This window comes from Drosophila serrata, unplaced genomic scaffold (genome assembly GCF_035046125.1).
Source record: "Drosophila serrata isolate PLE 108 unplaced genomic scaffold, ASM3504612v1 contig_272, whole genome shotgun sequence".
NCBI lineage: Eukaryota > Metazoa > Arthropoda > Insecta > Diptera > Drosophilidae > Drosophila > Drosophila serrata.
Genome location: NW_028257170.1, coordinates 10,968,836 through 10,993,248, shown reverse-complemented (window position 1 = coordinate 10,993,248; position 24,413 = coordinate 10,968,836). Strand labels below are relative to the sequence as shown.

Sequence of the window (24,413 nt, the reverse complement as noted above, 5' to 3'; positions counted from 1 at the left end):
CAATGAAACCGTGCAGGGTAGTTTTCTCAAGTTGAAAGAATGTACCATTTTATTAATTTCAAGATGAAAGGGTCGCGCCAGGTGAGTTATTAAATGCCAAGCAGCTATCCAAGTATAAGTAATAAGTTAATTTTGTTCGTGTCCAGAAGTTTACTTCATTGCTGCTGCCACCTGCCACTGCTGCTGGTACTTGGCCACCGCCTCACGGTGTTTCAGCATGTCCTTCTCCCTGCAATTGAGAAAAGCAGTCAGTTATCTTATTTCAGTTTTCCAGCCAGGAGGCACTACTTACATGTTTTCCAGCGTGTCGCTGGAGCTCTTCAGTTCCTTGGAGATGTATTCGATGCGCTTGCCGACGTTCTGGCGGGAGTCCTCCAGCTCCTGCTTCACCAAAACCGGGCCGAACAGCTTGTACACCTTGTTGTCCGGTCCCAGCAGATTTAGTTCGTCCAGAACGCACTTGTTCTCGTTCAGCTGGCTCTCTAGCAGTGCCCGCTGCTTGACCATCTTGACGCAGGCTGCCCAGGAAGACGAACAAAATGCATTACGAACATGTAAATTGTACATATATATTAAATCCAAAGACCAGATGGTGTCCTCCAGTTTACTCACATTTTTGCAGGTTCTGGTATGACTCAACCTCGGTCTGCATCTTTTTATACAATGCTGCGCTGTTCTTGTCCATTTCGATTGATTTGTTGCAGGCTCTCGCGGTGAATTTTACCTGTTTTTGAGCAGTTGTTTTACCGGCTGTTAGCAATTTTAACAAATTTCGGGAAAATGCATGTGAGAAGTGAGCTGTGTGACCGTGGACAGTTTTCTCAAATACCGCTTCCTGGTGTTGCTTTACGATTGGATTGATTTACAGCACTGATAGCAAACAGCTGTCTGACATCACTCAAGTTTCTACAGAGCATACACAAGTGCACAAGCATACCTTTTAGTTCGATTTTAAGTTGAAGTATTATTTTTAAAATTGTTGGCCTGATGATGATGAAATGCGTGCTTTGCTATGAGTCAGTTAGCTGTTGACCTTAATTTTTCTCATACTTCATACAAATTAGTGTTGGTAAACGTATATAGTAGTATGGTAATTGCATTCTGCATGACAATCAACAATCATAAAAATATGTACACAAACGCTGCGCTCTGTTAACCGACAATTACATGTGTCTTAAAAATACGGTGCGTGTTAAATAAATGCATCTAAATCGTGGTATACATTTTTTATAATCTAGTGCATTTGTGCCAAAACATTCATTCACCTACAAGCCATCATGCAGTCGTAGCGTTCCACCGCGCCTATAATAACGCTGAGACAAAAGCAAAAGGTTTCGCGCCGAAAAGGAAGACGGCAAAAATACGCAAAGCGGTCCGGAAAAATAACAAAAACCCACTCTAAATGGACTCTGCGACGGGGAGAATGTGTTTGAATTAATTGCAAACGTGGATACAGTGCGTGCGCGCTTGTGCAAGCGGTAGTAATTGTGATCCGTCGACCGTCAACTGCCGCCGCCCCCACCCTCCCCTTGCCTACACACTCACACAATGGCTCCAGCAAAAAAACGCGAGAAAGACAATAATGCAGATGGCGCTGCAACTAATGGCCTGAATGGCATGTCCAACGGAGCGGCGGATGCCGCAACGGCCTCGTCAACAGCAACGACCACTGCCACTGCAATCGCAGGTACTACTGTACCGCCGACGCCGGCCGATGGCCAGGTCAAACTCAATGGACACCAGCAGGAGCAGGAACTCTTTTTGCAGGCGTTCGAAAGTGAGTAGACGGACGGCATTACCTGGGTGTGGGTGGGCCGGGATTTAACCCGCACTTCCTTAATGCTTTTGTTCTGTTTTCAGAGCCCACTCAGATATATCGCTACCTACGCAATCGGCACGAGACAAATGTGAGTAGTAGAGAGCGTCCCAACGCCCTAGGCGGTACATCACCTAGAAATCATTTGTGTTCTGTGTCCACAGCCCATCTTCCTGAATCGAACGCTTAGCTACATGAAGGAGCGCATGTCGCGTAACAACAAGAAGCGGGCCAGCTTTCAAGTTGACTCCATGCTGGACAGCATCATTCAGAAATCAGAGGCCGTCACCCAAAACTACCTGCACGTCATATACGATTCTCTGCACGAGAAACTGAAGGCCGCAACGGCCGATGGCGGCGGCGACGATTTGCTGCAGGAGCAACTGCTGTGCGAGGCGGGGGAGTCGGTGTGCGTCGAGACAACGCTGTACAAGATAACTCGCAGCAAGCGCAAAGACAGCACACTGGACTTCCAGGAGCTTCTTAGCAAGAGCTCGCAGATCGTGTACAATCCGAAGGATAACATTGGAGAGCACGCAACCATTAGCATACCGTTGCAGACGATGCAACCGATGGGGGAGCAGCACACGCTGTACAAGCTGCTCTTCCGCATCAAGGTGCTGGCGCCGAGTTCGTGCAATGACGAGAATGCAGGTGAGTTTAAATCTAGGGCTTTTCTGGTTGGCTAATATATTAATATTTCCTGCGTAGAAACACCTCCCAACAAAAGGTCGCGTCGCAACGAGAAGATGTTCGGTTCGGAGCTGATATTATACGAGAAATCCAGTGGCTTCATCACCGAGGGCGAGTACGAGGCGATGCTGCAGCCCTTGAACTCGTCCAGCATCAAATCCTTCTCACCAAAGAAATGCACCTGGGAGACAATGCCCGACAGCTACATTCCGCTCTCGCTGACCTACGATGTCTATCAGCAGAGTCCCATGCTCAAGTTCCATTTGACGCTCTCAAATGAGGAGCTGCCAGAGATTATATCCGCGCCGGAACTGCAGCGTTATGTTCAGCCTTTGGATGCGGTGGCCGAGATGAATCACAACAACAACAACTACAGCAACAACAATAACTGCAGCGCATTAAAGAATGGTGGAAGCGGAATTAAATCGATGCCGGAGCACATCCAGATAGTGTACAATTTCATGTACAGCAACAATACGCGCCAGCAGACCGAGTACACCCAGGAGCTTAATTGCCCGTGGTGCGGACTAGACTGCCTTCGCCTGTACGCACTGCTGAAGCACTTGAAGCTGTGCCACGCCCGCTTTAACTTTACATATCAGCCGGCAGGAAGCGGGGCGCGCATTGACGTTACCATCAATGATGGCTACGATGGGTCGTATGCCGGTTCGCCGTACGACCTGGCCGGGCCTTCGGGATCATCATTCGCCCGCACGTGCGGCCCGGTGCGACGCACTTCGGTCACCAGCTTAATGGTGTGTCGGCCTCGGCGCCAGAAGACTTGTCTGGACGAGTTCCTGGAGCTGGACGAAGACGAGATCAGCAATCAACGTTCTTATATAACGGGCCACAACAGGTGAGCAAGCATTGACTTACAAAAGGCACAAGGTATTAATCAAAATAAACTCGGTTACAGGCTTTATCACCACACAGAGACCTGCCTGCCAGTGCATCCCAAGGAGCTGGACATCGACTCGGAGGGCGAGAGCGATCCGCTGTGGCTGCGCCAAAAGACCATTCAGATGATCGATGAGTTCTCCGACGTCAACGAGGGCGAGAAGGAGCTGATGAAGCTGTGGAACTTGCACGTGATGCGTCACGGATTCGTTGGCGACTGCCAGCTGCCGTTGGCTTGCGAGATGTTCCTCGACGCCAAGGGCCATGAGATTGTGCGCAAGAATCTGTATCGCAACTTTATCCTGCATATGTGCTCGCTGTTCGATTACGGCCTGATTGCGGCCGAGACAGTCTATAAAACAGTCCAGAAGCTGCAGGGGCTGCTGAGCAAGTATGGAGCTGGCCAGGAGCTAATGCAGCGTCAGCGCGAGGCCCAACTTAAGTTTTGGCTGGACGTTGGCATGCACAAGAAGCAGGAGGATCCCAAGGCCCACAAATCACCTCAAAAAGCTGCTCCGCCGGCAGACGCTGGAGCTACCTCCTCCCCCACTGCCACCGCATCCACCTCCTCGAACAGTTCGGCAAGCTCGAGTGCCATGCAGCCGCCCAAGCGGATGCCGGCTCATCTGAAGCGGGCCAGTGCAGCCGCCGCCGCCACCGCAGCAGCTGCATCTCAAGGTAAAGCTTCCGAAAATGGAAACAACAACAGCAAGAACGTGGCCAAGAAGAGCGCAGATCAGCCGCTTCCTACCCTGGCCAACACAAGAGAGCGACGCTCCGATCCGGGCGTTAAGCGCAGTGTCAGCGGAACCCGACTCGGAGGAGGTCCAGAGTCTCGTACTGCCTCGGCACCTGTCTCGAAGCGCAAGCTTAGCGCCAAAGGTAAGTGTTGCATCAACTGGCAGGAGCCATTAGTTGAGCATCCCAGCTTCATCTTCATCTTAGTCATTTTGCTTCGTCACTAACACGGCTTGCCGGTGTCTCACGCTCTCTTCACCATAATTATAACATATTTTCAGTGGGTTAGCCTGTGGGGTTCGGTTCACTTAACACTATTAACCCATTTGCGTTAATTAATGAACATTTCACAGGCAAAGCTGGAACAAGGAGGTAATAAAATAAGATATTAGAAAAAGGCTGTGGTTAAAATATTCAAATCCATTCAAAATATGTTCAAGAATGTGCACTGAAATATACAGTTTAATTAATTTTTTATCTGTAAAACAGAACACATTACCACTTCTTTTTGGATAATGTAATAAATAAGATGCGTAGAGCTGTTAGGGACAAATTTCATTTAAAGACAATAGACTTTAGTTCACTTTTTGGCTATGTCCCTTTGGGGTTATGATTTAATTTGGGTTAAATCGGTGCTTTCGGTCTTTTCGGTGTTTTATAATCTTAGAAACAAATTATAAATGATGCATGATATATCGAGTTAAATATTTAATCTTATAACTATATAACTTTAAATATCGATACTATTGAAGAAAAATCAAAAAATGTTATCAAACGGATTTGTCTTCTTTACCTAATATCTATAAATCTTGGTTGAGGCTCTTTTGTGCCACAATCTTAAATATCAAACAGAATCTCTATTTATCTTACATTTATTTGCGATGCCCCATATGTTTTTATATTATCAGATATCGAAACAGTATTGATTCGAATTTTTGCTATCTTAGATAGTTCGGTTTGTAATTAGAGCAGAATTTATGCTCTCTCAGGGTTCAGCTATAAATAATATTTCTTGTTCACAACTAACTATAACTTAAAAGCTGCTTTTATTACTATTCTTCCACATTGCAAGCAAAGCAAAAAAATTCCCCTCCTTAAGGGGATCCCCATTGCAAGCAAAAGTTTATTTTCTAACCGTATTTGATACATAAAAATTCAAGTTTAATCGGTTCAATATTAATAATCATCCAATTTCTTCAAATTATCTCTTAATATAGGAATGTTAGATCCTATTATGCTTTTACTCACAACTGCTAAAAGACAGATGACGCGTGTATAATGCAATCATTGTTAATTGTTTTGAATATTTTCAATACCTTTACTAAAACAAATGTTGAATCAATCGGTACATGCATCTCATATGTACATATGCCCACCACCTCCACTAAGCATCTACCCATTGTCATGAGTTCACGATGAAAGCCACCAAACACAAAATTCTTCAAAATTTCAATCAAAATTTATGTGACACGATGTCCAATCTCGGATGTTGTTGTTTCTCTTTCTCTTTGTTTTGGATTTTCCCTGAATTCCCTTTCTTGCTCAATGTGAACGCGCGGTCCTTGGCAGATGATGTGGAGCAGGCGGCGGATGTGCCCGAAGTGGTGGCCCACAGCGATAATGCTGTTGATGTTGGTGTTGATGATGAACGATATGGTGGTGATGTCGTTAGTCCCCTGGGCATTAGTGGCCTTGCAATCCCAGTTGACGACAATTGTGTGGGCAGTTTGAATTGAAGAATAGTAACTTGAATCGAATATCCCGTTCGACTCCTATTAATCGAAATCCTTTTGAAAACCTATACAGATAACACAGCAGCGCTCACCAAAAGACAGCGCTACAGCGACAGTAGCGCCGGAGCAGGACCCGGAAATGGGACTGGAGCGAGCCGCAACAAAAGCAATAACCACACACTGCCAGCAACCAGCGACATGAACAACAGCAGCAGCAGCAGCAGCAAGCGCCTGATCGCGCGACGCCGCTCCACCTCGGAGCGGACCAAGGCGAATGCATCATCAGGAGCTGGTGGAGGAGTACGCACCAGGCTCTCGGTGCCGGTCAAGTACGAGAGGCGCTGACGCAGGCGCCGTCGACGTCGCCGTTGCTGCTGCTGCTGCTCCTCCGCATCCTCGTTCACCGCCTCCCATTGACCACACATCGCTAGGGCTTTATTTGTTTAATTTGTTCCATCAATCGGGAAGCTGAGAGTTATGCCACGCCAGGCAACGCCTTTATCCCTCTTCTTATCATTATCGCTATATTATATTATGTTGTGTTATATTTTAATGGATCTATTACTATGTTGGACATTTTGTAAAGTCTTGTTTCGGATTCAAAATTGACCTCAAAAACCAGTAGCACTCTTCAGTTAATCACATTTCTACGCCAGATACTTAAGAGTACAGAATACAGGGCTCAAGGCTAAACTGCTACCGGGATAATCAATTCAAAACTAATTTGAATTATCTTACACCTAATCTTAATCAAATTCGGGTCATGTAAGGCAACGTTTTGCGGTAAATGCGTAGAAAAGGAAGCATCAATTGTAATTAGTGCAGATTGTATACAAATATATATATTTACAGCCATAAGCAAGTCTATTTTTAAAATGAATGGCGTACTTGACAAGCAGAACATAATTCCAAATTCACAAACAAATAAAAACAAGCTATCACTAAGAGCATCACCTAATTTTAAACATGCGTACATAAATAAAAACTCACTCGAAACACAACAAAATCGCTGAATAAAGTATGCATATATATTTTTACAGTGCATTAATATGATCTTTTAAATGTATTATTTTTTGGGATTATATTCTTAAACCTGGATTGGCGTTAACTTTTATAGAAAAGATATGCGTCTAAGCGACCTCTCTTCAAAAAGATGACACGTAAGACGCTAATGAGAAACTTAAAATCAGGGATTATAATTATTATGTTTTTCATGGTTGAGTAAAAATAAAGATAATTACCTGCTCAATTTTTAGGTTTTATTTATTCTTTTTTTTGTTCCAAATAAAACAAATTTAAAATTGGGAAGGCTAGAAACTTTCAAACCAGCCATCGACGTACTCTACTTTGTATAAAATGCTAAATTCATAAGATAAAATTGATTCAAACAATAGGGTTATCATGAAGATTAAACGAGACGTCTTAAAACATCAAATATATTAAGTGACGTTTTGTTCATCATATTTCGTATCGAGCGGTCCTCGGAGTTTTTAAATCACATCCTAATTACATTTATGCATTCCTTGGAGTTTTCGCTTGAGCTAAGAAAATGGAAATTTAAAACCCCTATTTTATTTTTTATAATGTAGATATATATTTTGTATTAATGACCATTGAATCAATTGCCAAATAAGGGGAAACAATTAATTATTTGGAGTTAGTTTACTGAACTTCAATTTCTCGTGTGACCTTAAACGTTAGATGTTTGAATGCAATGCACTTTCCTACTTCACAAAGTTGGGATTCTTTTTCAGTATGACGAATCCCTCCATGACGGGTGTTAGCGCCAGATACTCATCGGTGGCCAGCTCGGCACGCTCGCCTATGGCCAGCAGGACGGGCGTGGTATGGGTCTGGAAGCCGGTGATGGTCTTCGGCTTGCCAGCCTGTCCGACCACATCGATGGCAATGCCCACGCGGACAGGCACCTGAAGCTGGTTGAGCTCCTCGTCGAAGGTGATTAGCATGCGGGCCTGCATGGCCGGCACCAAGGTATAGAGCAGATAATGGGAGCGGTTCAAGATCAGGTTTTTCACATCCAGCAGCGAGACCAAAGTGGCCATCAGACCAGCAACGGCCATGGGGTTCATCAGCTGACGATCGCTATGATAAGGACTCAGCGAAAGCGTGCCCTTGCCCAAATGCGTCAGACTCTGAGCTATCCGCACCATAAACAGGTTGCTGGGATCCTTGGAGTGGTACTGGGCGAGCTGGCGCAGCATCGAGGCTAAACGGGCGTTGTTGGTTCCGGCGCCAACCAAGCCCATGGCAAAGATTGCGTTATGGGCCACTTCGGCATCGCTGTCGTGGGAGAACTTGCTTAGCGTGTCGAGGATGTTCAGCTTGGGATTGGAGGCGGATATGAGGCCCAGGGCCAGGGGAACGGAGCGTCTGATGGCCGGCTCGCAGTAGCGCAGCAGGTTGCCGAAGGAACGGTAGGCCATCTCGGCGCCGATGTCTTCTCCCATGGCGATAAGAGCAATCCCCAGTACTGCGATCGCTTGGGTGGCCGAAAGATCCTTTTCGCGCTCCTTTTCCTTTTCCTTCTCCTTTTCCTTGTCCTTAAAAGAAAATGAAATAAGTTGAATATTACCTTGGAATTCGGATTAAAACCCGTATTACCTTATCCTTGCCCTTCTCCTTCTTGCTCTTCTCCTTCTCATCGTCGGCATTGGCAGTCTCATAGTGATCCGAGCAGATGTGAAGCAGGTGCTGGATCTTGAGCACATTGCCAGTGCCGGCATAGGCGCAAATGTCCACCATTGTGGTGGCCATGCTACGGTACGGCTCCTCCAGAACCTCCAGGGTCATCATAACGGCTTCGGTGGACTTTTGACGGCCCAAGTAGAGCAGACCCAAGCCCAAGAACAGGAACCTTGTGTAGGTGTCCTTCAGATCCGACTTGGTCAGTCCCATAATGGTCTGAAGAAGAATCTCCGTGATCTCGGCGTTGCACGAACCGACACTGATCAGGCCCAGCGATAGGGCAGTGATTCCTAGGATCTCAACGCTGGCCGAGCTCTTGTTGTTGCTCCCCAAGGAGAAGACTGTCTTTAGAGTGTCGATCACAATGGAGCGATTGGAGCCAGCGTACGCGATTCCCAGGCCAAGGATGGCACCAACCCGCATGCACGAGTTCTGGTTGTCGATGTAGTCGGAGAGCAGGGCGTGAGCCGGATCGACCTCGTTGCGGATGCCGCAGTTGACGATGCCGCAGGCCAGCAACGCCCCAGACTTGATATTGTCGTCTGTGGAGTACAAGTACTTATCGATCATCGTCAGACCTCCATCCACGTCCCACAGCAGGATCAGGCCCAGCGAGGCGGTGGCCGACAGCATGCCGTGCTCCTTGTTCTTATAAAGCCACTTGTTGCCATCTTCGGACAGCAGCTTGTCAACGCCGAAGCCGGCGTTGACGAAACCATTGACAAAGCTGGCGGCCAGGTTCTGCTTGGCCGAGTCCACCTGGATGGAGGCGAAGCGGGATCGCGAGTTGTCCAGATGCGACTTGTAGATGTCCTCCGGCGTCTTTGGCTCCATGATGTCCAGCTCGCGGGCCAAATTGAGGAAGTGCTTGTTCAGGTTCGCATTGGACATTATCTCCATTAGGTCGTCGTAGTCCGCCACTGATTCGTCCAGCTCCAGACAGATCTGCTGGCGGGCCAGCATGAAGGCCAGCTGCTTCTGCATGGCCGGCTCCTTGGGTTCCCGAAAGATCTCGCCAATCTTATCCATGTCGTTCAACATCAGAGCCAGGCGCATGGCCTGCGTGTGCTGGGTGAACTTACGCGCCAACTGCAGGGCCGTCTCCAAGATAATGGTGTTGTCCGGCTCGGGGACGTACGGGTAGCACGACTGCAGGTAAAGGCAGACGCGGGGATAAGCAGACTCGTCGACGTAGTCCCCTAGAAGATGAAGGTGATCAATCTCGATCAGCAGATCGCAGGCATCCGCCTCGGCGTTGTGCTCCATGTTGTAAGGTATTATCTGCTTGACTAGCTCAATCAGTTGGGTGCGGAAGTCGCCTGTCGTGTCGTGGTAGTGCGCCGAGATCTCGCCCGACAGATGACGCACGTACTCGTGGCCCCAGTCGCCGATGCGCTGCTTGCGGTCGCATAGGAAGCGGTAAGCCAGGCAGTCCTTGCCACTGCCCATGGTCATCGACAACACCGAAATTATGTCCGCGCACAGCTGGCGCGTCTGCTCGTCGGGCATGTGTTTGTACACCTTCTTCATGGTGTCGTAGTGCGGACGCATGAATTTGAGAGGCTTGGGCACCGAGGTCATCGACGTGGTGGAGGCCCTGATTAGTTTGGCCATCATCTCCAGCGTCGGCTGGTACAGCTTCTTATCTGACTCTTGCAGGCGCAACACCAGCAACTCGAGCTCTTCCTGCAGTTGCTGGTCCTCGTCGGACAGCTCCTGCTGCTGCTCCTTGTCCTTGTCCTCCTTCTTGCCCTCGGACGATGATGCCGCCGCCGCCTGCTTGGCCTTTAGATCCTTGGCATCGCCACCGGGAGCCGCCGGCTGCGGCTTCTTTTCCTGCTTCGTCTCACCAGTCATATTTGCTATAATGCGGTGCCGCCTATTTTTCCGAATACAAAATCTATTTTATTCCTACTTTCAACACAAAAGTCATGCAGCGTTCGCTTTTGTTCCTCTTTTTTTTCGTTGTTTCAGCAGAATTACACAGCGCTTTTTGGTAGCAGTGTTGCCACCTTTTCCTTGAAAAGAAAAATCTATTTTTGATTGGATTAAAAAAAGACAAAAAATATTTCGGAAAAAGCTAAAAAAAAAATCTGATTTAAAAAAATATATTTGTTGGATTTAGTTCAACGAAAAAAAAAATTTTATATTATTTTTCATTATTATGATATTAATTTTATATATATTTATAATCTTATCTCATTTCTGCTATTTGGTCCTAATTTTTCAAAGGATAATCGTGTTCCAATCATTCACTTCTGCAGTCTGCGCAAGCCATATCTGTTAGTAATAATAATAATAAAATATATGTTTATATTTAAGGAAACAAACAGTCAAGCCAATTGCAGTAAATTATCAAAATAAAAAGCCAGAATTCCCGCTGCCCGCTGTTTGTACAAGCTTCTAGCAAATGGCATTCAGAAAATGCCAGATTTGACGCGAAAAAGTGAGACTGGCAACAGTGATGGGTAGTGCCATCACTATCGATGTTTGGATTTCTTTTAAAAACACCGATTTGTATGTTTTATCGATGTTTTGATTTTAATTATTGGACTAGGCTTAAAACATGCATATTTTCATTCATTTTATTTCATATTGTACAGTGTACGTTGTAACATTAAAGTGATCAGTAAATATCAAATAAAAAATTATATTTTTGTTTAAAACGTTAATTATAATAATAATGTATGATTTTTTAAGTTTCAATTCATTTTTGTATTCTTTAATATTAAGATAAATTATAAAACAAATTAAATGTTATTTTTTGTTAATACAAATATTAATTAAGCAGAATTACCCAGCGCATTTTTGTAATGCCATCACTATCGACACTATCGATGTTTGGATGTTGTTTTCAAAACATTGATTTTTTTTTGCAATATATATATTTTTTTTTCAAATAAAAATAAAATTATAATGGCGTAAACAAATGTTTTACAAAGGGTTACATATTAAAAAATATATCGCCAATTGATGTGTATTAAAGAATGTATTTAAAACGGGTAAGACACATTTTGGAATCGTTTTGTTTCTTCTGATAGAATTCAATTGTGTAGAGTTAAGAATGAATGCTAGCCCACCCATCGTAACGAATATAAAGGACTTTTAATATATATTCAAATAATTGCAGAAATAGAGAACAAGGCGCAAGCTCAACAGTAAAAAATATAGATAAATCCAATGTGACAGGTACTGCGCGCCAAGACAAAAACAATGCACATGCCCATGCAAAACAAACCCCTTTTTCGTATACTTAATAAGAAACTAGCCGATTTGATCAAGGGTTAATTCGAAAACACCATTTTATAGAACCTCAAAGGTTGCTTATTAACCTAACAGACCACAGGCTATGTATATGTAGAAGTATGTATATCATTTGCATTTCTCCAATAGGTAGTGGTAAATAGAGTAGTTCGGAATTGGAAACTCCACTGGCGTCCGTCCTTCAGCCGATTAGATCTTGGCGATGCCAATGATGCCACACCCAATCCTGGCACCAGCGTTGCCTGTAGACTTGCTTAGCTCATGGCCACCCTTGCCCAAGTCATCGGCATCGGCATGAACTACCACGGTGCGCCCGATGATGCTGTCGGCGCCAAAGAGCGTAATCTTCGAGTCGGTAATATTGACCTTGGTGGGGCAGGTGCCAGTGGCGTCGATGTTGCCAAGATCGCCCAAGTGACGGTTCTCGTCTGCAGGAGCTCCATGCTCCTTGCCATGGGGGTTGAAGTGGGGCCCAGACGACATGCATCCATTGGTGTTGTCCCCAAATTCATGCACATGGAATCCGTGGAGACCCTTGGCCAGGCCGCACACCTCCCCGGTAACCTTCACGGGAGTATCGCTGCTCTGTGGGCGACGAAAAAGAGACAGGGTACAATTAAACCGGAGAAAAAGATAATACTTTTCGCTGATAAGGTATAGTTGTGTTTAATCATGACAAGTACGTATTAGAGTGCTCGAATGACAAGCACTCGCTTTATCATATCTTCGGGCCACTATTACTTTTGTTTTGCGGTCAAAAGTGTAAATAATATTAAATACTGAAGTGTGCCGGGTTTCATGTTTTTTTAGTGATAGGTTTAACAAATAAAAATTGTAAAAATATTATATGAAATTAAATGAATCAATTTATAAAAAGTATACATGGTAAAAGGAAAAACATTAGTTTGGTGCTAGGCATTTGGCCGCTTCTGTATTTACATATGTACATATGTACTTGAACCCGCAGGAGCATATCTGGCGAAACGTTGTTGAGCTTATATAATTCTGCATTTGTTAGGTGAGTCGACAGAATCGCAATCGCTCTTAATTGAAATGAATGCAGAATTTAAAACAGCTTAATGCAAGTGGACGCGTGAGCTCAGGCAGGGTTAGGGGCAGCCGGCGATCCGACCTTTAGAACTACTCCGGCCGTTGTTGCTCTTGTTGTTGCGCGTCAGCCATTTTGGCAGGCAGCGTAAGACGAATGTATGATGCTTTTATTATGTATACTTACATCCTGTTCGAAGAAAACCGTGCCCTTGGCATCGCCATTAATTACGCAGACAGCTTTGACCACCATTTTGACGATTGATTATTTTCTAGAATGAAAAAACTTGCAAACTTTTCACGTATTTCGGAAAGTGTGACCGTTTGACAGTCGCTGATAAATGTCACAGCAACAACTACATTGTTCACACTGGTTCACATCTGCTTTTCGTATTATTAAAAATAATTTTAAACCAAACCTATAAAACCAACTCTTTGTATTATAAAACATTTTGAAATTATAAACAAAACCAATATTACTGCCTTAATTGATTGATTCAGACATTTTTAAGCTTTTCCCCAAATTTTTTAAACTGAAACGGCTTGAAAAGGCTTAGTTGTACAATGAACTTTTTTTGTGATCTCCACTGCGAAGCAGGGACTAGTTCATTTTCGAACCAAAACTAAGTTTCATTGGCAAACTTTATTGGTATTGCGCATTTTTTAAGCTGATCTTTTGTTTAGTAACTATGGAACTTTGGTAAGTATTTTCAGTGTAATGGTTAACTTTTTATAATGTTCTTACTTATTTCCCAAGGTTGGCCAGTTCCTTCAAGAACCTCACAGAGGAGGATGAATTTACAGACTGCTGTATAACCGTCGAAACGATCAAATTCCGATGTCACAAAGTAATATTGGGTGTTGCCTCCGACTTCTTCAAACGCAGCTTTCTGTCTGGTTTTAAGGAGTCTTCCACCGGGGAAATAGTGCTTACCAACGTGAAGGCGGATACTTTTAAAAAGTTCCGGCTGTACGTCTACACCTACAGCAAGGAGACCTTGGCCAGCTACAGCAACGAGGATGTTATAAGCCTGATGGAGTGCGCCAACATGTGGATGGTCGAGCCGTTGAAGAAGGCCTGCCATGAGATCATCCAGAAAAGGCTGCTACAAATGACCTTCTCCGATCTGCTTCTCTACTTTGAGTTTGCTCACCACGTCGACGACAAAGCGCTCATCAAGGACACTGCCTTGTATATGAACAAACGATATTCGCTAGATGGCAAGACGGTTTCAGACGAGGTCTATCAATTGGGCTCGGATGTGTTTAGAGAGTTCCTAAAAGAAATAAAGCAAATGACAGAAATAACTCGCTATCAGATGGTGGAGAAGTTTGTGACCATACATGGATTCATTCTTAACTTACACAAAATACCAAAATGGGAGTTCAACGGCCTTGCCAATAACAGTGAGATTCAGAAATCAGATGACTATGCAAACCCCAATCCATTCAAGATCGAGAAATTAAACTTGCCTTCTGATACGGATCCCAGGCCTAAAACAATCAACATGGAGTATGTACAGAGCTTGCTTAAACTTATAAACTTTAAAAGAATGTCAGCAAAGCAATTTTACGACGGACCGGGCAAATCAAAATTGATTACCTTTGAGGAAAAGTTCAATATACTCTACTCAATAGTTGCAGGTAATTGTAATTGCTAAAGGTGTTTCTTACAACAAAATAAATAAATGTAGTATACAACAAAGAAATGAATAGATTCCATTTTTTTTAAGATACGAGTATGACATTGGACTTTTCATTAGAGGCTTTACGACAAGGCTACATTAGCGCAATTTCAATACGAATTAAATGAGTCACATTTAAAACAATAATAAATCTGTTAAAAAAATAGAAATACGTCTAATGATTATAAAAATCATTAGAAGCCGAGTTGTTAAAATGGTATCGCAATATGTTAACTTCTTGCTGTTATCATGCGGTTAGCTAATAAAAATTTTAGTGAAATTTTATACCCGAAATAGGCATGAAATTCTTCTATTTTTCTTTCTAAATTGAAACAAGAAAATGTACATTTGATTTTTGTTCTTTTTTTAATACACAATTTGTCCAAACACTTAAATGGGATTTTCTTCATTAATAAGAATAATAATGTGTGCAATTTTTTCATTCTTTATATGTTGTTATTGTTGTTGTATCCGTAAATTTGTAGATATTACTTATTAATTTTCATCTTTTTGTATTAATGTTGTATTTTAATTTTTTGTATATATAATTATATATATATATATATATATATATATATATTACATTTAAATCGATATAGGTAAAGGTATGTAGATAGGTAATAATATTCATTCGCCTGTTTGTTTTGTTTGTTACTTGTGTGGTTTGTGGTTGCTTGTTGCTTGATTTTCCCCCCCAACTATCTCGGTCACATAGCTATAACATCTTAAACAATCATAATCATCAATCATTACAATATAATCAATCGCATATATCTATGTATATAATTTTGTTTGCTTTGTTTGCCTGCTGCTTTACCTCACTTTAAACTTAAAATGTATTATTATTACTTAGAGAGTAGCGTCATCGAGCATATTGAATTCGTCAGATCTAAAGGGGTTAAAAGGAGTCGTAACTTCGAATCGGATTTCGAATATCGAATTTCGAAAAGGGTGCACTTGCCATGCAGAGTTGCCGCCGTTGAACGGTACATTTTAAGCACAATCTCACAGTTGCCATTATATTAAATGGTTCCATATTCATTTTTATACAATTTTCCCTTCATTTGCCTTGCTTTGCTTCGCTTGCGTTCTTGTACGTTCGCTTTTGTAATGGTTTTGATTCTGGATTGTGGTATAGGTTTAGGATTTGCAAATTCAATATACAAGATGGAGATACTTTTTGTTTTGCTTTCTAATCGTTTCCACCCCGCCGGGGGCCCACTATTTGCCCTTGTTTTGCCGGTGCTTCTGGATCCGCACGCATCAGAGCACCTCGGACACGTACTTGGGTCGCTTGGCAACGGTGGCTTCGGTGGCAGTGGCAGTGGTGACGCACTCCTCCTCGCTGGCCTCGATATGGCCACTGTAGTCGGTTGGCAACTCCTCGTAGATAATCTCTGAATGCTGCTGTTGCACTACCGCCTGCTGCTGGTGCAACGAATGTTGCGATGCCCCGCCGGCCATTACATGGTTGCGCTTTACCGCAATCAAAGCTCCAACCCCGCCGCCTCCGCTGCTCGCGTTGCTGGCCTCAACGCCAGAGTTTTGATTGGTAACATAGTACGAACTGCCGCTGGTAAAAGTCAGAACATTGAAATTAGCTTGCAATGATGATTTTTTGTACTCCTAACCTGTACTGATTGGAATTGTTTGACAGCGTCTGCTGCTGCTGCTGTTGTTGTTGCTGGTGTGCATTTTGAGAGTTGTAGATTTCTGGAAGGAATTTCAATGATTAAATAGCTTAACTTGGCTGCCATTTAAAGTATCCTTACCGGCATCAGCTGGCCGCTGTTCCAGCGACATTCCCGGCGAGCCAGGAGCGGACTGCAGCACGATATCTTGCAACGGAGAACTTTCGCGAGAATTATCTAAAATTAAAAACAGATAATTAAATAAAGATTACCAGCCGGGAAGTCTCATTAGCCATGCACTTACCCATGTGACTGGGCGATACCGGCGCCGACCGGGGCATTCCGTAAGGCGGACGGAAGCCCTGGCTACTCCGCTGGCGACGCTTCTTGTAGCTATGATCGATTAACTTGGCGCCGCTGTCCGGATCGATCCGCCAGAAGGAACCCTTGCCCGGCTCGTCCTGGGAGCGTGCCACTTTGATGAAATACCTGCAAGATTAAGCGGGCACATTAAAATAAATATTTATATAAAATATTGTAACCTAGTTAAGGTTATGAATTTGAAAATAGTACAATTACTTAACCCTTGCACCAAGCTGATCTAGCCCAGCTAGTCTCTCAGTTTAGTAGTTGTTTTCAATTCAAACCTTGTTCTAACTATAATTCGTTATTGGTGGTTGTGGATCACAGTGGAGGATGCTCACCTATTCAAACTGAGATTATGACGTATGGAATTCTGCCAGCCCTTGTTTGTCTCCTTGCGGTAGTACGGATAGTGCTTGACAATGAACGAATAAATGCCCGAGAGCGTCAGCTGCTTGTCTGGAGCGGCCGATATTGCCTGAACGATCAGCTGGGCGTAGCTATACGGAGGCTTCTCGTTGTGATTGTAACTGGCTGTGGAGGGAGTCTGGAACAGATCCTGCTGTAAATGTAAGTGTAAGTGTTGAAGGGGGTTTCATTTTTACGTTCATGTTAAGGGTTTCAGGTTGCGCCAGTTACTTACCGTATTGTTGTTACTGTAATTGTTGTAATTGTTGGGCTGATTCTGAATGAAACCCTGACGTGGACTAGCCGGACAACTGTTGGCAGCGCTTATTGTACCTGTGTTTAAAGCAAAAATAAACAAAGTTAGCATGAGGAACTCATGGCACTGGTGTTTAAAATCTCAGCTTAGCTTTAAATCGATTAGATAAACATTCCATGTAACTAATACAAAGTGTTATCTTGAAATATTGTAAATAGAAGGAAATTCCACTTGCCAGTTGGTGACAGGTAGGGACTCTTTTGCTCCTTTTTGGGTATGGATATCTTGAGCGGTGAGTAGATACCGGGTCCATCACCGGCGGCTATCAGGTGGGCTGCTGCCCCCGTCGGAGGCCCCACCACTATGTTACCGGCGCGTTGTTGTTGTTGCTGCTGTTGCAGAGCTGTGTGGTGAAGCGGGTGGTGTGGTGTATGCGGGAGTGGTTGGTGTGCCGTCTGCTGTTGCAGCGGCAGGTGCTGCGCTGACTGGTGGATGTGCTGCTGCTGCATTTGCTGCTGCTGGTGATGGTGATGGTGTATCTGCTGCTGCTGCTGCAAATCGTCCCTTGGAGGGGGGGTTATGATGACATGGGCGCCCCCGGCACCTACGCCACCTACGCTGCTCACGACCAAGGATGGCGAGTGAGTGCCGGTAGCATCCGATGGAGGGGCGGGCATGTAACTTTCAAATTCAATCCGAATCTCCGTGCTAGGAAAACGAAAGTAGCAGCTGCAGAGGGAAGATTCAATATCAGCACATACCAAACAGCAAAAACTAAAGAGAATCTCTTCTCCAATTCTGGTAATTACACTTACCGTTGCGGCAAACGCAATGGATCAACATTACGGCGCTGCAGGAAGTCGTCCACGAATATACCATTCTTGCTGAGGCACTGAACAAAGAAGGCGCGCAGTTCCACGTCGAAGAGGACCTGGAAGTGCTTCCGCGACACCAGATTGTTCTCGGCCACGTTAAAGTGGACCAGCGATGTGGAGGAGTTGCGTCCGATCACTGTCACCGCGTCCGTGATGGGCAGCACCTCCTGGTTAAACCGTAGCTCTCCATACGGCGGAGGTGAGGCGCTGGCGGTGGCTGAGGCGGAGGGGGTAGTGGTGCTGGCAGGTGGGTGGTTTGCTGAGTTGTTGTTGTTGATCAGCTCGGCGCTACTGCTGTTGCTGCTATTGTTGTTGTTGTTCAGCGCCGCCGCGGCTGCTGCTGCTGCGCCGTGGTGCAGCTGCAACATGTCCTTGGCAATGGCAACAGTGGCTGCGTCGGCTGCGGTGGAGGCAGCGACGCCGGCTGTGGCAGCGGCCGCAATGCCGGTGGGAGTGTTAAGAACGGTATGTACCGTTAGAATATTATTATTGTTGCTGCTGCTGGCACTGTTGATGCTGCTGCTGTTGTTGGTGCTGCTATTGCCGGTGGTTGTTGCTAATGTTGTGGTTGTTGATGTTGTAGTGGCTGCCATTTAAAAGGTAAATCCCACTTTGTCCAATGTTCTTTTAGTTTTTCTTGCTGTTGTTGGCCTGTAAGGGTATAAAATTAAGAAATATATTATATTATAATTACATGTATATATTGTGTACATCATTTATAATTTCGAATTAAGCTTAGGTAATTTCACTGATTTTGTTATATTTATATGTATGTACATACATATGTATGTATGTATGTAGGTACATGCACATGTATCGTATCTACAAAAACTTTTTTTGCTTTTAACTTGGCGAGTTTGTTTATGGACATTCTTTTAAATCATAACCGTACCGTTTATTTTCTTAACATTTGTATTTCGAGCGCATTAATTATTTTATGTTTTGTTTTTTTTTTCACAGCTTTTCACGCGCTTTTCGCTCTCTTTTCGTTTTGGCCCCAAGGTTTCTTCTTTTCGTCAGCCAAATTATTTTCCAAATATATACAAACATACACACACAAACACACAGAAAGAAGCACACTGATACAGCGACGTCGATGCCTGATTCTGGTTGCCCTGCTGACTGGCAGTTTGTCTCCCTCACACCTCACCGCACCATCGCTCCAACCCCTCCCCCACCCACAACCATATCGCTGCTGTTTCGGTTTTTGCTTTACTCTGTTTTGCTACCGCAGCCGCGCGCACAGAAACGCATATATATGTAGGTACATATGTTCGTACATACCTCGGTCGGCAACAAAAACAAGCGCCGATTGAAGCAACAACAATAATAATAATAATAATAACACAACTACTACTACTACGCGACTGGCACTACGTGAGTAAACACACACGCACACGGAGAGCCAGCACAGAGAGCGGCAACACGCTTGCGCTCTGCTCTCTTTCGCTTTCCCGGGCAGTGTGGAATGGAGCGGAGCAGAGAAGTTGGCATATTGCCGGCGCAAAGCAACAGCAGCACCGATGGGAAAATCTCCAACTCCACACACACACGGTGAAGTATGTACATATGTATGTCTCATTCTCTCCAAAACTGAGCTTCCGGCCAGTGTTGCCAACAGACGAGAAATAGCCAAATAAATCATTCAAAAGCTGTAGAAGACTGCATTAAAGTGGGTTATGCTCGTACGAGTACAGTGGTAATTGAGCTAATGACAGGTTGGACTCCTCCCTTTTTATAATTAACAGTGGTAACTTTCCCAAAGAAAAATGCGCCTAACAAAGTCGGAACTTACTTTAGCTTAAAGGTTTAAACCAAAATTGTGGTGTCATTTCTAAATAATTATCAAACGAAAATATTTAAGTTATTCTAAAATGATTTAGAAAGGGCTCAAGTGCGAAAGTTACGCATAGTCCAAGATGACTAAGGAACCCTTTACTCAAAGCTTTGTTTATGAATTTGAATTGATAAAATCGACTTTCATAGAAATATCGCAGAGATAAGATATAAGAAGCTTTTTGTACGAACCATACATATCCTATCTGGCTTATGACCTAATGTACATTGTTACTTTTATTGTCCTTCCTGGTGTCTGGCTTGAAGCCTGTAATGATGGCGATATTGACTTGTTACCGAATACAACTTGGCAACTAACATTACTTCGTGTGCCTCGTTCGGTTTCAGAAACAGCCCGTTGTTTTGCACCTGTTTTGCAAATTGAAAACTTTACAGCTAGCAACAACAAATTTTTGTGCATGGTTTTTAAATTTGTCTACATATTTACATACATATGTACATATTTTTGCATATGTAAATGCACTCGATATCAATTCCATGGCGACCGGAGCCATTCGAAGAACGATCTGCATCTTGTGAGTCGCAGTGAGAAAGGGGGGAAATCAAATAAAGCTGCTTTTTTTTACCAGTTGATAAACGGACGTTGGCAACACTGTTTACTGTTCACTTCGCGGCTTGTTTGGCTCCACACTCATACACTGAAACAGATTGAGAACTCTCGCACTGGCAGGCCCCACATGGCTCCCCATCAATCGATCGAGCTTGCATGCATAAACATGCAAAACGAAACCAAAATAAAATTAACGAGAACAACAAAAGGCAAACAAACGCCCATACATACAGCCATATAAATAAACACACGCATACACACACAAGTTACATATATATTGGCGAGTACATACGAGTGTGTGCATGTGTTAGGTCACTCGTAACGGCAACGGCGGAGGCACCGAAAGAGAAACACAATAAATAAATAAAAACACCAAAATACACTCACACACACACGGACACACATACAGTTGGCGTATTGGAAATGCGTAAAAATGCCGCTCGTTGATTTTTCAGCTAGCAACCGACTCCACCTGCGCATACATACAGACGACGGGTGTCTTGTTTGTCTCTTTGTAAACACATAAAAAGCACACTTTTCACAACGTAGCTGCTCTCTGGGTTTTGCTCGGCGATTGCGTAAACTGCCGCCCGCTTTTTTCCCACCTAACATCAAAATATGTACACACACTTGAGGCTACCCATACATAAATCGTGTGCGAGTGTTCGGCGTTTGTATGTGTGTGCATCACTTGAGCGTGTTCCAAAATAAAAACTTAATTTTTATTTATATGAAATTGTGCTGGTTGCTTTTCCGCTCGCTCTACTATTGATTCTATTATTACTATTTCGCTCTCTTTCGCTGTTTATATTTTCGCCGTTGGTTATCAAACTCGAACTGTTTTTGTTGTTTTTCTATTTGCCTTCCTTTTTTGCACACAACACGTTTTTCGCTGCGTGTTTGTGTGTGTATATTATTTTTTGTTCGCCTTGTTTATTTTTATTTTTTCGTACCTTCTTGAAAAAACCTACGGACTTCGGAATTCGATAAAACTCGCGAAATGGGCGTAACTCTAGTAATTTGGCAAATATTTTAAACCGATTTGTGCACTTTTTCAGCGATTTTAATGCGGTTTTTTCCGATTCTTATTGCTTGCAGCGCAGCGCGGTGAGAGAGAAGAAGAAGACACACGTTCCCTTGATCATATGGCAACGCTGGCGACGAACCAGCGAAAGGAAAGAGCGCATGGCCACTGGTGGCAACGCTGAGCGTCAGCTGTTCTGCCGCCTTTTGATTTTGTAATAGTTTGGAATTTTAAGCGAAAAATGCAGAGCCTGACCCGTCTGCTGAACACCGCCCTTACCCTGCAGCCCCCGCAGCGGCTGGGCAATGCAGCAGCCGTGGCCTTGCAGCAGTGGCGAGGCAAAACCAAAGTAGTAGAGAAGCCCAAGCCAGGCGCCGGTCAACAATTCCGGCGCACCGTGCACTTTCCAGAGGAGTACACGGTGGAGCCACTAAAAATCACCCATCTGGCTGGCCGGGATCCTGTCTCTGGTCGTCTGGTGGCCAAGGGCATAGGCGGCGGCGTCAAACAGCAATACCGATGGGTCAAGTGGGTACGTGACGGTCCGCCGGAAGGTGCGCCGAGCGAGGAGTTGGTGCTGGAGGTGCTTCGCGACGGCTGTCGAACGGCCAAGGTGGCCTTGGTGGCTGTTGGCGACGAGCTGAAGTACATTCTGGCCACGGAGAACATGAAGGCGGGCGATATTCTGAAGACCTCGCGAGTGATCCCAAGGATTCCGGGTAAGTAAGAGATCTTATGTTCAATGAAGTATTACAAACTATCAAATATTTCGAAATTACACAAATAATTTGGTCTTAAAGTGCGAGTTGAAATTATATGATAATTACAAAAAGGATGGTAGAGAATTAGTTTTTTTTTTAATATATAATATAAATCGTTATTCATTTAAATTATTACAAACAAAATTTCGTAATTCCTGTAGTGCGTCCTAACGAGGGCGATGCGTACCCGCTTGGAGCTTTGCCCGTTGGAACCCGTATTCACTGCCTGGAAAAAAATCCTGGCCAAGCGTGTCATTTGATCCACGCCGCCGGAACCTTTGGCACCATCCTGCGCAAGTTTGATGACAAGGTGGTGGTACAGCTGCCCTCGAAGCGCGAGTTCGCCTTCCACCGCACCTGCATGGCCACTGTGGGCCGTCTGTCAAACACAGAGCATAACAAGGAGCATGTGGGCAGTGCACAGCGCATGCGGGAACTGGGCAATCGTCCGCGATCTGGTCTATGGAAGCGGAAGGAGGGCAAGCACGGAAGGAAGATACGCCGCCTGCCACCCATGACCACGATAGCACCGCCGGCACCGCCTAAAGAAGAAGCCATCAGGCTGACCCTGCCCCTGTGAGGCTTTCGTTTAATTTCTATGTTTCACACATTATACAACTAGAACTAGAGCTATTTGCGCGTTTTCTTCATGGAAAATCCAGTGCCGTGGAAGCTCTCGGCGTCCGATCCGTCCGCGTTACCAGCTCCGGCGGCGTCCTCGCTTCCCCTGTCACTGATGGGTCGAATGTTACGGTCAAAGCGGATCAGGCCAAACTCAAAATCGTAATCGGGAACTCCGCGAGGCAGAACCTTTTTAAGGACCGGCGTCTCCATCTGGTTCTCCTTCTTCTTCTTGCCATCTAAGCGTACGCCAGAGCCTTTAAAGGTTTCAACCACCTCCTCAAGTACTGTATTAGCTCCGGCGGAGACTTCACCAGCCGCAGAGCCCGCGGAGCCCTTCTGACCGGAGCCTGAGGCCTGCGTTTCCGCGTGATCCTTGTAACCCACCGGAGCCTCAAACTCCACGTTCATGTCGCACTCGATGATGCTGACAGCATTTCCAGGCTTCGTCTCCAGGACGCACAGCTCGTAGACTTTCTTGTTGTATTTGATGGCGATTACATCGCCCTTAGTCAAGCAAGCGAAGTTGCGGAGTGCGTTCTCCAACACCGCTTTGGGGTTGGTAATGTCCAGAAAGTCCGTGCTGTGCGGCTGAAACTTCGAGAACGTGGCCACCGGCAGGGATACGCTCTCGATATTGAGGATATCGCCTTCCTGTAGCAGCAGATTGTCCATCATCCAATAGGGCAGATAGCATTTACCCTCGTCGGCGACGAACTCGAGGACGCCGGCGTGTGAGGAACGTGACTTCTTGCCGTTCGTGAGCTTGAACAGCATTGGGTACTCTACATTCAGGCGGGTGAGCGTGTCCAGCGCCGAGGAGGGCATAATAACTGCAAGGTAAGTGGAAAAATTCGAGGTTATCAAGGGCAGATTGCCAAATATCCGTATGACACTCACTCTTTCCACCCTTTTCCACGTCGGATCGTTCGTTTCCGGGCAACATTGACACGGAGAAGCACTTATACGTAGCGTGGAAACTGCGCCCCTCTGGGAACATCATGTTGAAGCCGCTGAAATGGAACATACTGTGTGTGCTTGGCCCTTTCCTGGCTCGCTTGAACTGACTCAATTTTCTGCTGGATCCCCCAGTCTCTATTTTTCTCAGACTGTTTATGTTTTTTCCTAAAGTCACGGCCAGTGAGACCGTAGTTGCATAAACCAAATTCGTGCTTGGCAAACTCTGGATAATATTAATACTAGAAACTAACACCTTCAGTATCCATATATACATATAGATAGATTATTAATTATCAATGGGAATCAGCAAGGGTATACAGACATCGGCGTGCCGAAATAAGTTTATAACAACAGTACCAAATATGTAAAAATACATTGGCTTTAAATTATGAAGTTGCGGTAAATAACTTGATAGTTTAGGTCCTTTAAAGAGACGGATAATATCAGATAAGTACCAATAAATACGTTTTCACAATGAGCTTAAAAGCTCATTCGTCTTAATTTTCGATTGTAGAAACGGTATATTTC

At 44.6% G+C, this 24,413-nt stretch overlaps 8 protein-coding genes across 17 annotated transcripts; 3 read left to right on the top strand and 5 right to left on the bottom strand.

Moving 5' to 3' along the window:
* Window positions 1–18: 18 nt before the first annotated feature.
* On the bottom strand, window positions 19–1,014 carry Pfdn6 (prefoldin 6). Its single transcript, XM_020960238.2, has 3 exons — window positions 613–1,014; window positions 293–518; window positions 19–229 (listed from the first exon to the last, which is right to left on the bottom strand). The coding sequence occupies exons 1-3, from the start codon at window positions 683–685 to the stop codon at window positions 151–153; spliced, it is 378 nt and encodes a 125-aa protein (XP_020815897.1). The 5' UTR covers window positions 686–1,014; the 3' UTR covers window positions 19–150.
* Window positions 865–6,921, top strand: Su(z)12 (Polycomb protein Su(z)12). Of its 3 annotated transcripts, none has more exons than XM_086833755.1 (7): window positions 865–1,090; window positions 1,239–1,777; window positions 1,861–1,907; window positions 1,981–2,470; window positions 2,528–3,365; window positions 3,426–4,288; window positions 5,951–6,921. In XM_086833755.1, exons 2-7 carry the CDS (start codon window positions 1,549–1,551, stop codon window positions 6,220–6,222), a joined length of 2,739 nt encoding a protein of 912 aa, XP_086689881.1. In that variant the 5' UTR covers window positions 865–1,090; window positions 1,239–1,548; the 3' UTR covers window positions 6,223–6,921. The 3 variants fall into 3 exon arrangements, with proteins under 3 accessions (XP_086689881.1, XP_020815895.2, XP_020815896.2); XM_020960236.2 differs by adding an exon at window positions 5,714–5,886 and having other exon boundaries at window positions 1,035–1,777; XM_020960237.2 differs by lacking the exon at window positions 5,951–6,921 and adding an exon at window positions 4,498–4,630 and having other exon boundaries at window positions 1,035–1,777.
* Window positions 6,922–7,446: 525 nt separating this feature from the next.
* On the bottom strand, window positions 7,447–11,373 carry Rpn1 (regulatory particle non-ATPase 1). Its single transcript, XM_020960723.2, has 2 exons — window positions 8,500–11,373; window positions 7,447–8,438 (listed from the first exon to the last, which is right to left on the bottom strand). The coding sequence occupies exons 1-2, from the start codon at window positions 10,438–10,440 to the stop codon at window positions 7,602–7,604; spliced, it is 2,778 nt and encodes a 925-aa protein (XP_020816382.1). The 5' UTR covers window positions 10,441–11,373; the 3' UTR covers window positions 7,447–7,601.
* A 482-nt stretch (window positions 11,374–11,855) lies between these two features.
* On the bottom strand, window positions 11,856–13,208 carry Sod1 (Superoxide dismutase 1). The gene is made up of 2 exons (XM_020960370.2): window positions 13,082–13,208; window positions 11,856–12,432 (listed from the first exon to the last, which is right to left on the bottom strand). Exons 1-2 carry the CDS (start codon window positions 13,145–13,147, stop codon window positions 12,037–12,039), a joined length of 462 nt encoding a protein of 153 aa, XP_020816029.1. The 5' UTR covers window positions 13,148–13,208; the 3' UTR covers window positions 11,856–12,036.
* Window positions 13,209–13,406: 198 nt separating this feature from the next.
* LOC110190063 (kelch-like protein 40) lies at window positions 13,407–14,603 on the top strand. Its single transcript, XM_020960369.2, has 2 exons — window positions 13,407–13,594; window positions 13,652–14,603. The coding sequence occupies exons 1-2, from the start codon at window positions 13,584–13,586 to the stop codon at window positions 14,553–14,555; spliced, it is 915 nt and encodes a 304-aa protein (XP_020816028.2). The 5' UTR covers window positions 13,407–13,583; the 3' UTR covers window positions 14,556–14,603.
* A 319-nt stretch (window positions 14,604–14,922) lies between these two features.
* On the bottom strand, window positions 14,923–21,666 carry FoxK (forkhead box K). 8 transcript variants are annotated; one of them, XM_020960205.2, is made up of 9 exons: window positions 21,473–21,666; window positions 18,053–18,763; window positions 17,473–17,966; window positions 17,217–17,314; window positions 16,915–17,135; window positions 16,515–16,699; window positions 16,352–16,447; window positions 16,211–16,292; window positions 14,923–16,152 (listed from the first exon to the last, which is right to left on the bottom strand). In XM_020960205.2, exons 2-9 carry the CDS (start codon window positions 18,703–18,705, stop codon window positions 15,843–15,845), a joined length of 2,139 nt encoding a protein of 712 aa, XP_020815864.2. In that variant the 5' UTR covers window positions 18,706–18,763; window positions 21,473–21,666; the 3' UTR covers window positions 14,923–15,842. The 8 variants fall into 8 exon arrangements, with proteins under 8 accessions (XP_020815864.2, XP_020815865.2, XP_086689883.1 ...); XM_020960206.2 differs by having other exon boundaries at window positions 16,915–17,132; window positions 21,473–21,663; XM_086833757.1 differs by having other exon boundaries at window positions 20,812–21,638.
* Window positions 21,667–21,757: 91 nt separating this feature from the next.
* mRpL2 (mitochondrial ribosomal protein L2) lies at window positions 21,758–22,933 on the top strand. The gene is made up of 2 exons (XM_020960208.2): window positions 21,758–22,262; window positions 22,466–22,933. Exons 1-2 carry the CDS (start codon window positions 21,785–21,787, stop codon window positions 22,882–22,884), a joined length of 897 nt encoding a protein of 298 aa, XP_020815867.2. The 5' UTR covers window positions 21,758–21,784; the 3' UTR covers window positions 22,885–22,933.
* Ufd1 (ubiquitin fusion-degradation 1-like) lies at window positions 22,868–24,367 on the bottom strand. The gene is made up of 2 exons (XM_020960207.2): window positions 23,826–24,367; window positions 22,868–23,758 (listed from the first exon to the last, which is right to left on the bottom strand). Exons 1-2 carry the CDS (start codon window positions 24,157–24,159, stop codon window positions 22,935–22,937), a joined length of 1,158 nt encoding a protein of 385 aa, XP_020815866.2. The 5' UTR covers window positions 24,160–24,367; the 3' UTR covers window positions 22,868–22,934.
* Window positions 24,368–24,413: the final 46 nt, after the last annotated feature.